Source organism: Cetorhinus maximus, chromosome 16, assembly GCF_964194155.1.
Source record: "Cetorhinus maximus chromosome 16, sCetMax3.hap1.1, whole genome shotgun sequence".
Lineage (NCBI taxonomy): Eukaryota > Metazoa > Chordata > Chondrichthyes > Lamniformes > Cetorhinidae > Cetorhinus > Cetorhinus maximus.
Genome location: NC_135894.1, coordinates 89,786,295 through 89,800,775, shown reverse-complemented (window position 1 = coordinate 89,800,775; position 14,481 = coordinate 89,786,295). Strand labels below are relative to the sequence as shown.

General features: G+C 43.5%; 2 protein-coding genes across 5 annotated transcripts in view; one reads left to right on the top strand and one right to left on the bottom strand.

Annotated features, from left to right (window-relative positions):
• The window catches only part of LOC144691897 (transmembrane protease serine 2-like), a 52,934-nt gene extending 51,068 nt beyond the window's left edge, over positions 1 to 1,866 (top strand). Inside the window, exon 15 of the mRNA XM_078560471.1 lies at positions 1,813 to 1,866. Coding sequence (XP_078416597.1) covers positions 1,813 to 1,866 — 54 coding nt within the window. The remainder of the gene's footprint in view (positions 1 to 1,812) is intronic.
• A 5,950-nt stretch (positions 1,867 to 7,816) lies between these two features.
• LOC144691814 (interferon-induced GTP-binding protein Mx3-like) overlaps positions 7,817 to 14,481 on the bottom strand; it is a 75,146-nt gene continuing 68,481 nt past the window's right edge. For all 4 annotated transcript variants that reach the window (XM_078560322.1, XM_078560323.1, XM_078560325.1 and 1 more), the window contains one exon: positions 7,817 to 9,567. In XM_078560322.1, coding sequence (XP_078416448.1) covers positions 9,340 to 9,567 — 228 coding nt within the window. In that variant the 3' untranslated portion in view covers positions 7,817 to 9,339. The remainder of the gene's footprint in view (positions 9,568 to 14,481) is intronic.

Here is a 14,481-nt window from a genome sequence, read left to right as displayed (position 1 = left end):
TGGCACCCCATTCATCACATTAAACATTCACTACCTCCATCATGGGTGCACAGTGGCAACAGTGTGTACCATCTACAAGATGCACTGCAGCAACTCACAAAGGCTCCTTTGACAGCACCTTCCAAACCTGCAATCTCTATCACCTAGAAGGACAATGGCAGCAGATGATGGGAACAGCACCAACTGCAAGTTGCCCTCCAAGCCACACACCATCCATACTTGGAACTACATCGCCGTTCCTTCACTGTCGCTGGGTCAAAATCCTGGAACTCCCTCCCTAACAGCACTGTGGTTATTCCTGAACCACATAGACTGCAGCAGTTCATGAAAGCGTCTCACCACCACCTTCTCAAGGGCAATTAGGAATGGGCAATAAATGCTGGCCTAGCCAGCGATGCCCACATCCTGTGAAAGAGTTAAAAGAAAATACTTTGACATGAATCTGGCATTGTGCCTACCTCTGTAACCTTTCAACCCATGGAGATCTCTGTGTTTGCTCAATTCAGGCCTCTTGTCCATCCCTGAATTTCTTTGCTCCACCATCGGCAGCTGTGCTATCGACTGCCTAGGCCCTAAGCCCTGGAATTCCTTCTGTAAACGTCTTTGCTGCTCTACCTCGTTCTTCCTTTAAGATGCCCCTTAAAAGCTACTTCTTTGACCCAGCTTTCAATCACCTATTCTAATGTCTGTGAAAGTTAGTTGGTGTCAAACTTTGTCTCATTGCATGGCAGTAAAGTGGCTTGAATCATTTTGTTACATTAAAGGGGCTATATAAATGCAAGTTATTGCAAGGTATCAGAATATCTAGGCTAACATGTCCAAAATGATGCTTTTCTCAAATGAAAGTGATTCCTTTTTAAATATTAAGAAACCTACAACACAGGCCAACTGAAGTCGATGTCTTTATCTTGTTCATTTTCATTCAGTTTATAATATAATTGTCTGATTTCAGGCAAACCGTTGAAACTGGGACAAGTTTGCAAGCATCTCTGTTGTTTGTGAGAATGTAGAGAAGAAAAAAGGACATATCGAGCTCTTTGATGCCTCTTCCTCCCAGTGATGATGTACAATTTCCTGTGACGGCGATTTGAAAGTTCCCCTATGACCCAGCAAACCACCCATCTCCCACCACCTCTGCACCCTCCCAATTTTCTTAAGGATTCCTCTAAGAGTATACAGAAACCTCCTGTTTGTTAGGATAAGTTCGGTGACTTGCTAATACTATTTGGAGAGGGATTGTAGCTTCCTGGGCTAAATGTCCTCTTTTTTTGAAGTGATGATGTACAGATTGCAGTGTTTGGACCCATCCACCAAGGGAGACCATTCAGTGCCCATATTGTCCTATTAAGTACTGTGTTGAATGCCTCATGAGTAAAATTCAGCATATGTCACCTGACTGAATGAATGCTGAAGGACATTACCCATTGAAAAGATTGCAGTTGGTGAAAAACCCTTTATAAAGCTTAGAGAATGGAAGCTGTTGTATAATTTTTCCACTGGGAAATGAGTATAATGTAGTTCCTTTACATATTTGTCATGAGTGTAAGTGGTACCACTGCTCACTACACTTTATTATGTGAATTGGCAAGTAACCAAAGTCCTGCAAACTAACACCAAATATTCTTGCTACTTAGTTTTTAATTTATTTTTTCAAATTTTTGCCTCAGTACCCGGAACAAAATAATTGTCCCGAAGCTATTTTTCGATCTTCAAAGAACCCTCGATTCTTATACAAGAGAATCTGTGGGCCTTATGATCATGTCTGACACCCTTTGAGGAGTTTATTTTGGAGCTTTTTTGTTCTCTTTGAAGATGATCCAGAAATCTGCCCCATTGGCTGGTCCACTAGCCTTGGGTAACGGCTAATCCCAGGTTAAAGGTGCTAGTAGGCCCTGGCTTCAGCTGTGGCTCAATGTTAGCATTGTTACAACGAGGGTGGGAGGAGTGCGCAGTTTATCTAGCCCCACTACCTCACAGGTTGCACCATTAGTTTAAGAGTTTGATTCACTCACCAAAATGGCCAATCATTTACTTTCACCACTATTACCCAGAATAAAAGAGACTTTAACCAGGCCTCTTTCAATAAACAACAAACTTATTAGTTTATTATAAAATCAGTCTTGTTGAATAGAAAGGCAAAGCTTATTACCATGCAGGACACTAATTACTCTTTCAAGATGCCCTAACTCTCTCTCACTCACACACATACACAAAACAGAAAAAAAATAAAAATAAAGAAACTGCCAAAGGTTAAGAGTCAATGGTTCAAGGATGGAGTCTTTGAATTGGCATCCGGGTTGTATGGTGTCTCAGTGCTGTCCTGCAAAAGAGTCAAGGGCTCTTACACTGCTTTTTTAGATGGATTTGAGGAACACTTGCTGGTACTCTATTCCAGCATGTAGCAACTTAGGAGCAGCTTACATTTGCTTACAGATGTAGATAGGCTCTGGACTGTGAAAAGGCTGCTGTCTTCCTTTCACAAGCATTTTTTTCCTTTTCTCAAAGCAAAAGCAAAACCAAACCCAACTTTTAGACACACAGGCATGGTTTTTTTTCAGGGCCATAACCTATCACGTGACCCCTTTTGTACACAGTCCACCAGGGTCAAGAGGTTTCCAGCTTCTTTAAAACTGCTCAGCATGCATTAACCCTTAAGGGGACAGTGTATTTTAAAACACACAATCTTCCAGAATGCTCTTAATCTTTGAAGACGAGCCATTAAAGTGTTCATGACAGCATTCTCTCCTTTAGATCAGATAGTTGAGGGTTCAAGACCCTCTCAGAGACCTGAGGGAAAATCTGAGCTGACACTTACTGAAGGGATGCTGCACTGTTGAAGATGCGGTCTTTTTGATGAGACATCAAATTGAAGCCAAGCCTGCCCTGTTAGGTAGATATAAATGATCGCACACCAATCTTTCAAAGAAGAACAGGGAAGTTCTGGCCAATATTTATTCCTCAATCGACTTCACAAGTCAGGATAGAGTACAGAGGGAAAAACTGTTCCCATCTGACAGAAGTGTCGCGAACCAGAGGACAACAATTTAAGGTGAATGGCGAAAGATCCAATTTCGATACGAGGAGAAACTTTTTCATGGTGCTAGTGGTTAGGATTGGAACGCACTGCCTGAGGGTGTGATGGAATCAGGCTCAATCATGCTGTTCAACAAAAGAATTAGATAATTATCTGAATAAATTAACTAAAAAAAATTTGCAAGTTACAGGGAAAGGGCAGGGACATGTGAACAGCTGAGTTAATTTTGCAGACAGCCAGCATGGACATGAAGAGCCTGAATGGCCTCCTTCTGCGGTGTGACCATTTTATGATTCTAATCGATGATTCGTTGTGTCTTTTAAAGCAAGGGGATTAGTATTACACTGCATAAGTAAACAGCATGGGGAGGTGGTGGTGTAGTAATCCAGAGGCCCAGGCTAATGCTCCGAGGACAAGGGTTCAAATTAAGAACATAAGGACTAGGAGCAGGAGTGGGCAATTCAGCCCCTCGAGCCTGCCCGGCCATTCAATATGATCATGGCTGATCTCATTTCGGCCTCAACTCCAATTTCCCGCCCTCTCCCCATTACCTTTCAACCTGTTACTAATTAAAAATCAGTCCATCTCCTCCTTAAATTTATTCAGCGTCCCGGCATCCACTGTACTCTGAGGTAGTGAATTCCACAGATTCACAACCCTTTGAGAAAAGTAATTCCTCCTCATCTCTGATTTAAATCTCCCACCCCTTCGCCTAAAACTATGGCCTCTCGTTCTAGAATGCCCCACAAGGGGAAACATCCGCTCCACGTCTACTTTGTCTATCCCCTTAGCATCTTATACACCTCAATTAGATCTCCTCTCATCCTTCTAAACTCTAGTGAGTATAGGCCTAAACTGCTCAATCTCTCCTCATAAGACAAGCCCCGCATCTCTGGAATCAATCTAGTGAACCTCCTCTGAACCACCTCCAGTGCAACTACATCCTTCCTCAAGTAAGGGAACCAAAACTGTGCACAGTACTCCAGGTGCGGTCTCACCAATGCCTTGTACAGCTGCAACAACACTTCCCTATTTTTATACTCAATTCATTTAGCAATAAATGCCAAAATTCCATTTGCCCTCCTTATTACCTGCTGTACCTGCATACTAGCTTTCAGTGATTCATGCACGAGGCATGGCAACTGGCGCTATTTGAATTCGATTGCTAAATCCGGAATTGATAGCTAGTTTCAGGAATGGTGACCACAAAACTATCGTCGATTGTTGTAAAAACCCATCTGGTTCACTAATGTCCCTCTAGGGAGGGAAATCTGCCGTCCTAACCCGGTCTGGTCCACATGTGACTCCAGACCCACAGCAATGTTAACTGTTAATCCTAACTGCTCTCTGACATGGCCCAGCAAGGTACTCAGTTCAAGGACAATTAAGGATGAGCAACAAATCATGGCCTTGCCAGCGACGCCCACATCCCATGACAGAAGAAAGAAAAAAATGTCTGCTCCAGGGTTTTCAATCCCCACAGGATTGTACAGGAGTCTCTTGGAATTGAAGATTGTTATCCAGGACACTGCAGTGAGCAGGCCTAGAAGAAAGATCATTGTGGTGTTAAAAAGAAACAATTTACTTCAACGTTTTTGTTTATCAGTTATAACAATACAAGAAATGCCTCTCCATGAAGGCTGTTAGACTGACCAACAAGAACCATCCAATCAGCTAATGAAAAATCAGTTTTCTTTCCAATTGGTGTGAGAAGGCAGGGAATTGTGGGAATGGAAGGATCAGGTAACCAATGGGGGAATGTGGGGGCAAGGCAGTGGGCGGGAGGAAACCATGCGATGTCACCTCCAAGATTACATGCAGCCAGAGTTGGCAATTCTAGACAGTATAGACACAATAGGAAGGCTTCCTTCTGTGCTGTATACCTGTAATTTGATAGCTCTGCTTGCTGAGGAGGCTTTTTAATATCTGGAATCAGTTCTTAATCCTGGTATCTTCTTATTAATCTTCTTATGAGAAATGTGAAAAATAAACACAATTGCTCCCACTGGATGGATTTTGATGAAAAGATACTTTAGGAAACCGAAATCATACAATGGGGAAATCCTATTCCTCAGACCTCACATCTAAAATGTATGCAGAATGTGATAAAGGGAAGAAACACACTTATTGAGAATCGTCAAGACTATGGGATAAATCTGCCATACCCTTGTTAGCGGGTGAAGTGGATGAATGGAACAAATGTTGGCCAGGCTCTATTTAATAAGCAAGTAATCTATTATGCCAGATTACTACCCAGGCGATTGGCAAAAAGGGAAAATTTATCCAATGTGACCAGTAATCTTTCTTCAGTTTACAAAGGAAACCCATCAGAGTCATGTTTTGCAATGAGCCATGAAGGTGTCACCTAGGTCTACATGGGTAGGCAGTCGTTCTTACAAGTATATGAGCCCTAGGCTCTGGAATTCCTGCCCAAAGGATGAGGTGAGAGTGACTGCCCTTGACATCAAGGCAGCATTTGACCGAGTGCGGCATCAAGGAGCCCTAGCAAAACTGGAGTCAATGGGAATCGGGGAAAACTCTCCACCGGTTGGAGTCATACCTAGCACAAAGGAAGATGGTTGTGGTTGTTAGAGGTCAATCATCTCAGCTCCAGGACATCACTGCAGGAGTTCCTCAGGGTAGTGTCCTCGGACCAACCATCTTCAGCAGTTTCCCTCCATCATAAGATCAGAAGTTTGCCGATGATTGCACAATGTTCAGCTCCACTCGCGACTCCTCAGATACTGAAGCAGTCTGTGTCCATATGCAGCAAGATCCAGACAATATCCAGGCTTGGGCCATTACATGACAAGTAACATTCGCACCACACAAGTGCCAGGCAATGACCATCTCCAACAAGAGAGAATTTAACCATATCCCCTTCAAACTCAATGGCATTACCATTGCTGAATCCCCCATTATCGACATCCTGGGGGTTACCACTGACCAGAAACTGAACTGGATTAACCATATCAATACTGTGGCTACAAGAGCAGATCTGGGTCTGGGAATTCTGTGAAGAATAACTCACCTCCTGACTCCCCAGAGCCTGTCCACCATCTACAAGGCACAAGCCAGGACTGTGATGGAATACTCTCTGCTTACCTGGATGAGTACGACTTCAACAACATTCAAGCTCGATGTCATACAGCACAAAACAGCCCGCTTGATTGACACCCCATCCACCACCTTAAACATTCACTCCCTCCACCACTAACGCACAGTGGCAGCAGTGTCTATCACCTGCAAGATGCACAGCAGCAACTCACCAAAGCTTCTTCGACAGCACCTTCCAAACCCACAAACTCTACTACTGAGAAGGACAAGGACAGCAGACACATGGGAACACCACCGCCTGTAAGTTCCCCTCCAAGTCACTCACCATCCTGACTTGGAAATATATCACCGTTCCTTCACTGTCACTGAGTCAAAATCCTGGAACTCCCTTCCTAACAGCACTGTGGGTGTACCCGCACCACATGGACTGCAGTGGTTCAAGAAGGCAGCTCACCACCACCTCCTCAAGGGCAATTAGGGATGGGCAATAAATGCTGGCCTAGCCAGCAAAGCCCAAATTCCATGAGCGAATGAAAGAAAAACTTCCTTGTCTCTCCACCGTCCTCTCTCCTTTAAAACTCTGCCAGAAAGTTGGATCACCAGTATTAATGTCTCGCGCTTTGGCTTGGTGTCCAATTCGGGCTGATTTATGCTCCAGTGAAGGGACCTGATATGTTTTAGACTTTGAAGGCACTATACAAATAGACGGAAGTTGTTGTTCAAACAGGAGCAGGGCATTGAACCCCTCGAGTTTATTTTGCCATTCTATTAGATCATGTTTGATCTGTACCTGAAGTCCTTTTATCCGCCTTTCAGATCAACGATGCCTGTACCTGCCAAAAACCTGTTGATCTTTAGTCTTCAAAATGTTGTGCCCGCCCACCCCACACGAACATCAGCATCCACTACCTTTTGGGGGGAGACAGTTCGAGATTTCCACAACCGGTTGTGTGAAAAAGGCGTTTCTTCATTTCACTCCTAATTGGCCAAACTATAATTTTACAGTGATGCTCCTGTGTTCTGGATTCCTCCATCAGAGGAAATAACCCTCCTGGCCTAGAATTTTGATCACATCTGAAGACCCCCGTGTGGCAGAAAGTACGCACAGGCTCATTCAGTGCCTGAACTGTGTCGTCTGCTACACTGGATGCTTAGGTGCTTATTTTGCACCTAAGAAACTTCCAGGCCTCTCTGCTATCCTAACGAATCCCTTAGTCCAGGGATTCCTAAAATGTGGGTCGCAACACCCAGTGGGGTCACGAGATGAGGCAGCAATGGCTGCCGTGGAGCTCCGACTGAATGTTAAACAGCTATGAGACCACTTGCGTTTGTTTTTAAAGGTGGGCGTGGCCTTTGTGACTGATCTTTGAGGTTTGATCCCTGCCCCAAAAAAGCCACTGTAAAAGGTAGGTTTGTAAAAATCCTTGAAGTTTAATTTAAACACTTTACCCTCCCCATCATTTTATTTTACCTCTTTAGGTTCCGGTAACATTCCAGTGAACTTGCACTGAACCCCCTTCCAAAACTAATGTAGCTTTCCTGAAATTTGCTGCCCAAGACTGAACGCAGTATACAGGTGGGGTCTGACCTAAGCAACGTACACCAAACATCACTTCCTTCCTTAAGAAATCCGGTCCCATTAAGTTCAAGTCCAAAACTGCATTGGTGCAGAATGAGGACTCAGAGCATAGGATAAAATATATAAAAGTAATGAAGTTAAATAGCGGTTTGCAATCTTAGGTTTTACATTGTAAGTTTTAAAGGGGAAGGGATGACAAAGTAAGGTAAAGAGCATTGAGATCCTGAGAAAGAATAAAAAGAATAGAGATGGTGAGATAAGTTTAATCATTCTTTTCAAATAGCACAGTGCAGAATTTCTTTGACACTTTACAATTATCTATAAATATTGTATCCAATACAAGTCACACTTTGCAAATTACAGTCTTTAAGTGAACAAAGAAAGAGGGACAGCTACTTAATGCCGGGTTCTCTTGACCCTGGGGAGGAGCTGACCATTTACTAACAGCTTATCTTGAGATATTGCTGAAAAAGGAGACATACTGTCAAAGCTTTTCACCTTGCACTCATTCAGGACAGGTGCAAGAATGCCAAATTTCAAATGCTGCATGAGAAAAGGTGCTGGTTCTTTGATAAGTCAACTCTGATTGGTCGAAGCATTGCCATGGAGAATGCACCAGGGAACTATTGTCCTCCATGCTTTTGTTTAATTCAGAAAAGGCACAATGCCTGGACATGTTTCTTTTACCTGCAGAGGACAGGCCCCTGCGTATAAATAGAACTGGTCATCTTATGAGGATACAGTTAAGTCTTAGAAAGGGAATAGTACATTTTGTGTTACATTGACTAACATCCTATCATGGCTTATCCATGCCCCTAATTTGAAATGCACTTTGGGAAATGCAGCAGCATAGATAAATATAAATCTATGGGAAACAGTAATCTCCTTTTCCCCCTACTATCAAGTACTTTTATGAAATCATTGATGGGATTTTCTGCACCCGCCTGCTGCTGCGATCTTCTAGTCCCGCTGCAAATCAATGGACTTCTGACTGGGGCACTGCCTCACCCACGGCGGGTCCCACCTGCAACGGGGCCAGAAAATCCCGGCCTATGACTGATGATTATCAGACTTCATTTCTACCTACTTCAAGCTAAATATTTATTGGTTCTCACATTCTGAATTGTAACAGCTTGTGACCCATTATACAGAATGTAGAACATGTTGCATTGTAATCTGAAGGTCAGAAATTCTACATAAGATGTCTCAAAGATAAGTTAAAGGGCTTTTGGTAATCTAATTCTCTTTCCTAAGATGGTAGCTGAGACATGTGGACAAGATAATCTCAAGGTTGAATCCACAGACTGTTCTACGTTACCTGATTTCAGTCAGGATGACACTCAGAGCTCCCACACGTTTGGGGAGAGTAAATTCATCAGGGTTGATTCACCTGATGTCTCCCCTGTGACTCCTGGTGAAAGATGATGCATATGGACCTTGAGTGAGGAAGATACTGATGTTCTTCCCCCTCAGTTGAATATTTTGCTAAGCCTTACTGCCAAAGCTCAGACACCAGGAATGACCCCTTGTACCAGAGAGTGACCAGCGACTGGGGAACTATACAAGCTTAACAATTACAGGAGTGGAGAAGAAGAAGGAGAAAAAATAGGCAAGCACAAAGAACAACACATCAAGTTAAACTGTTTGTTAATCTGCATTCAGTAAGCACTTAAGCATATTCAAGCAATATCTTTTGGGCCTTTTTCAGCCGTACCATTCTGTTTTGAAGGGTTTCTCTCTTCATCTTTGTGTCTTGATCCTCAAACAGATATTCATCAATGAGATCTTTGTCTTGCAGGAGCTTGAGCATCTCTGCCTGTAGCTTATCAGCAAACACATTTAAAATATGGTAGCATATTACCAGGGGAATCTGGTCAGCCAGTCGACGAGAAGCAATCTGGAATCAAAGACCACAAATAAGGATTGAGAATTTTGCATTAGCTCTGCTCCCATTGCTTTTCATGAATTAACCCAATTAATCGAAAAATCATGGCAAATGCTGAGGTCATATGGCCTAGTGATTGTGTTCCTAGACTAGCAATCCAGAGGCCTGGTCTAATGATGTGGAGATATGAGTTCAAACCTCAACATGGTAGTTGGGGTATTTAAATTCAATTAATTAATTAAACCTGGAATTAAAAACTAGCATTAGTAACATTGTGATGGAATACTCCCAATTGCAGCTCCCACAACACTCAAGAAGCTTGACACCATCCAGGACAAAGCAGCCCACTTGATTGGCACCCCTTCCACTAACATTCACTCCCTCCAGCACCAATGCACAGTAGCAGCAGTGTGTGCCATCTACAAGATGCACTGCAGAAATTCGCCAAGGCTTCTTCGACAGCCCCTTCCAAACCCACGACCATTACCATCTAGAAGGACAAGGGCAGCAAATAGATGGGAACACCACCACCTGCAAGTTCCCCTCCAAGTCACTCACCACCCTGACTTGGAAATATATCGCTGTTCCTTCACTGTCGCTGGGTCAAAACCCTGGAACTCCCTTCCTAACAGCACTGTGGGTGTACCTACACCACGTACACTGCAGCAGTTCAAGAAGGCAGCTCACCACCACCTTCCCAAGGGCAACGAGGAATGGGCAATAAATGCTGGCCTAGCCAGCGTAGCCCCCATCCTGTGAATGAATAAAAAAAAAATGACCATAAAACTATTTGAAAACCCATCTGGCTCAATTGTGCCCTATCAGGAAGGAAACTTGACGTCCTTAGCCATTGATGTGACCAGACCCATTGTGATGTAAGAACAGAAAATGTTAGGAAAATGCAGCAGGTCTGGCAGCATCTGTAGAGAGAGAAACAGAGTAAAGACATGTGGTAATTATAGTTTTATTTAGTGTTTAAGAATAATGCTGGTTAAGGAAGATCACATGATCTTTAGTACCCAATAGGAGAGTAGAATGGGCTACCTCAGTAGTTAGTTGGTAGTAGTGTAGAGATAGAGTTTGAGTTGGAAGCACACATCTAGTTGCTGCTGAGCTTTGTAAATAAACTGAAACTTTCCACCTAAGCATTGTCTGTTGATCAACTGCACCAATAGTACCAACTCGGCCACCACTCACAACGACTGGCGACGAGAAGAAAACAAGTTTAACGGAAGAAATCAAGTGAAACTAAATCGGCACAGTACCTCGTCCAGTAATTGTAAGTAGAAGTTCCCTTCGAATCAGAGAGGTTATTCCCTTTCAAGATGCCGCAATTCGGAAGAATTGATCCTGTCAATCCAGCCACGCACGATTGTCTCATTACACTGAATGCCTCACGTTCTTTTTCCAAGCGAACAAGATTACGGGGGAGGAGAAGAGGAAGTGATCCTCTGAAGTACATGTGGGAATAAAACCGACGGCTGGATTCAAGGTTTGATGGCACCCAGTGCCCCAGATTCGAAAAATTTTGATGAATTGGTGGACCTTCTGAAGGGTCATTACCCAACCAAAGCCCTCAGTAACAATGCAAAGGTTGAAGTTTAACTCGAGAAATAGAGCCCCGGGGGGGGCAGACAGTTGCATGCTATGTGGCAAGTTTGAAGCAGTTAATGGAACATTGTGAGAGCAATGGTGGAGGGTGCGAGAGGAGGACACGGAGAGTGGGCCTGCATGAGATGGGCAGCGGCGGCAGGAGGTAAAAACCGGCAGAGAGCCCCTTCGACCTGTTTCTACCCATCAGAGTCGCAGTGCGATGTCAAAGGAAAACAGGTAGGTGATTGGTGGGTATCTCTTCCGTGCCTCTTTTGATTGGCCAAGTGGTTTAAATCAGGAGACGTTATTAAAGTTGAAGCGTACAGTTAAGAAATTCACTTGTTAAATATCTAACATCCAAATGAATTAATTAAGTAGAATAGAGATGGCTGGGCAGGCGATGTGGTTTCAGCTGTAGTTTGTTGGAGCTGGTGGACGCCAGTGCGATCCACAATGACCACATCTGCGGCAAGTGTTGGCTGCTCGAGGAACTTTTGCTCAGTGTTGATGAGCTGGAGTCTGAGCCGCAGATACTGGGACACTTCAGGGAGGGGGAGAGTTACCTGGACACTGTGTTTCAGGAGGCAGTCACACCTCTTAGATTAATTACATCAAATTTGGACCGTGGTCAGGGATAGGAGGGTGTGACTGCGACTGAAGCAGGTATGGGGATTCAGAATTTAACTTTGGAGGAGCCTTGGCCAGTGCCCTTGTCCAATAGGTACAAGGTTCTCACTCCCGGTGCGGACGAGGACACAGGCTGCACAGAGAAAGAGCAAACTGACCACAGCACTGTGGTACAGAGCACTATTCAAGTGGGGGGAGTAAAGAGAAATGTAGCAGGAATAGGGGATAGCATAGTTAGGTGAATAAATACCGTTTTCTGCAGCAAAGACAGAGAATCCCGAAGGCCGTGTTGCCTACTTGGTGCCAAGGTGAAGGTTATCTCTTCTGGGCTGGAGAGGAACTTGGAGTGGGCGGGAAAGGATCCAGTTGTCGTGGCCCATGTAGGTACCAACGACATTGGTAGGACTAGGAAAGAGGTTCTGCTGAGGGACTACGAGCAGCTCAGGACTAAATTAAAAAGCAGAACAACAAAGGTAATAATCTCCGGATTACTACCTGAGCCACGTGCAAATTGGCGTAGGGTAAATAAGATGAGAGAGGTGAATGCGTGGCTCAAAGATTGGTGTGGGAGAAATGGGTTCCGATTCATGGGGCACTGGCACCAGTACTGGGGAAGGAGAGAGCTGTTCCATTGGGACGGGCTTCATTTGAACCATGCTGGGACCAGTGCCCTGGCGAATTGTATAACTAGGGTTATAGACAGGACTTTGAACTAATTAGTGCGGGGGGGAGGGTTCAATTGAAGGGAAGTTTAAAAAATCAATAATAAATGAGGAGCGGAGGTGCAGGGCAGTAAAGAGGTGAAAGATAATCAAAGTGTGATAGGAAGGGGCAGAAAATATAAGCAGAATAGCGCAGCAGAAATTAGAACCAGAATGAATAATAATGGTAAAAAGTCAAAGTTTAAGGCTTATTATTTGAATGCACCAAGCATTTGTAACAAGATAGATGAGCTGACAGCACAAATAGAAATAAATGAATATGACTTGACAGCTATTACAGAGACGTGGTTGCAGGGTGTCCAAGACTGGGAGCTCAATATTCAAGGATATTCAACATTCCAGAAAAATATGCAAAAAGGAAAGGGAGGTGGGGTAGCTTTGTTAATAAAGAAAGGTATCAGTGTGGTGGTGAGTAGGTTTTTATAGGTGCAATAGATGGTGATGTGGAATCAGTTGGGGTGGAAATAAGGAACAGCAAGGGAAAGAAGTCACAGTTGGGAGTTGTCTATAGGCCCTTGAAGAGTTGCCTCACTGTAGGACAAAGTATAAATTGGGAAATAACGGAGGCATGCAAGAAGGACGCTACAATTGTCATGGGTGATTTTAATCTGCGTATTGACCGGACAAATTAGATTGGCAGGAGTAACATGGAAGATGAATTTGTAGAGTGCATCAGGGATTGTTTCTTAGAGCAATACATTGCAGAACCTACCTGGGAACAGGCTAGTTAAGATTGAGTAATGTGTAATGAGGTAGGATTAATAAGAGATTTCATAGTTAAGGGTCCTCTAGGGGGTAGCGATCACAACATGGTAGAATTTCAAATTCAGTTTGAGGGTGAGCAACTTGCATCTCAAACCAGTGTCCTCAACTTAAATAAGGGCAATTACAGAGGTATGAAGAAAGAGTTGTCCAAAGCGGGCTGGGAAAATAGACTAAGGGAAGGTCAGTGGATGAGCAGTGGCAGATACTTAAGCAGATATTTCATAAAGCTCAGCAAACATTTATCCTGGTCAAAAAGAAGGACTCGATGAGAAGGATGAACCACCCATGGTTAGCGAAGGTTGTTAAGGACAGTATCCAATCAAAAACTAAGGCATACAAAGAGGCGAAAACTAGTGGTAGACCAGAGGATTGAGAATTTTTTAGGAACCAGCAGCAGATCACTAAAAAGCTAATTAAGAGGGAAAAAATTGATTATGGAAGTAAATTGGCAAGAAATATAAAAACAAACAGCAAGAGCTTCTACGAGTAAATAAAAGGAAAAAGAGTGGCTAAAGTGAGTGTGGGACCCTTGGAGGATGCGACTGGAGAATTGATAACAGGGAACAGGGAAATGGCAGATAATTTAAACCAATATTTTGCATCAGTCTTCATGGTGGAGGACACGTTAAACATCCCAAAGATATCAGATAAGCAAGGAACTAATGGGAGGAAAGATCTTGTAACAGTCTCTATCACGAGGGACAAAGTATTTGAGAAACTAATGGGATTAAAGGCAGACAAGTCATCAGGACCTGATGGCCTGTATCCAAGGGACTAAAGGAAGTGGCTACAGAGATGGCGGAAGTATTGGTCGAAATATTCCAGAACTCACTGGATTCCGGAAGGGTCCCAGTAGATTGGAAAATCGCTAATGTGATGCCCCTGTTCAAGGGAGGGAGACAAAAAGCAGGAAACTATAGGCCAGTCAGCCTAACATCTGTCGTTGGGAAAATGCTAGAGTCCATTATTAAGGAAGAAATAGCAGGACATTTAGAAAAGCTTAATGCAATCAAAGAGTCAACATGGTTTTGTGAAAAGGAAATCATGTTTGACAAATTTGCTAGAGTTCTTTGTGGATATAACAAGTAGAGTTGACACAGGGGAACCGGTAGGTGTAGTGTATTTGGATTTCTTGAAGGCATTCGATAAGGTGCCACATAAAAGGTTATTGCACAAGATAAGAGCTCACGGTATTGGGGGTAATGGATTGAGGATTGGT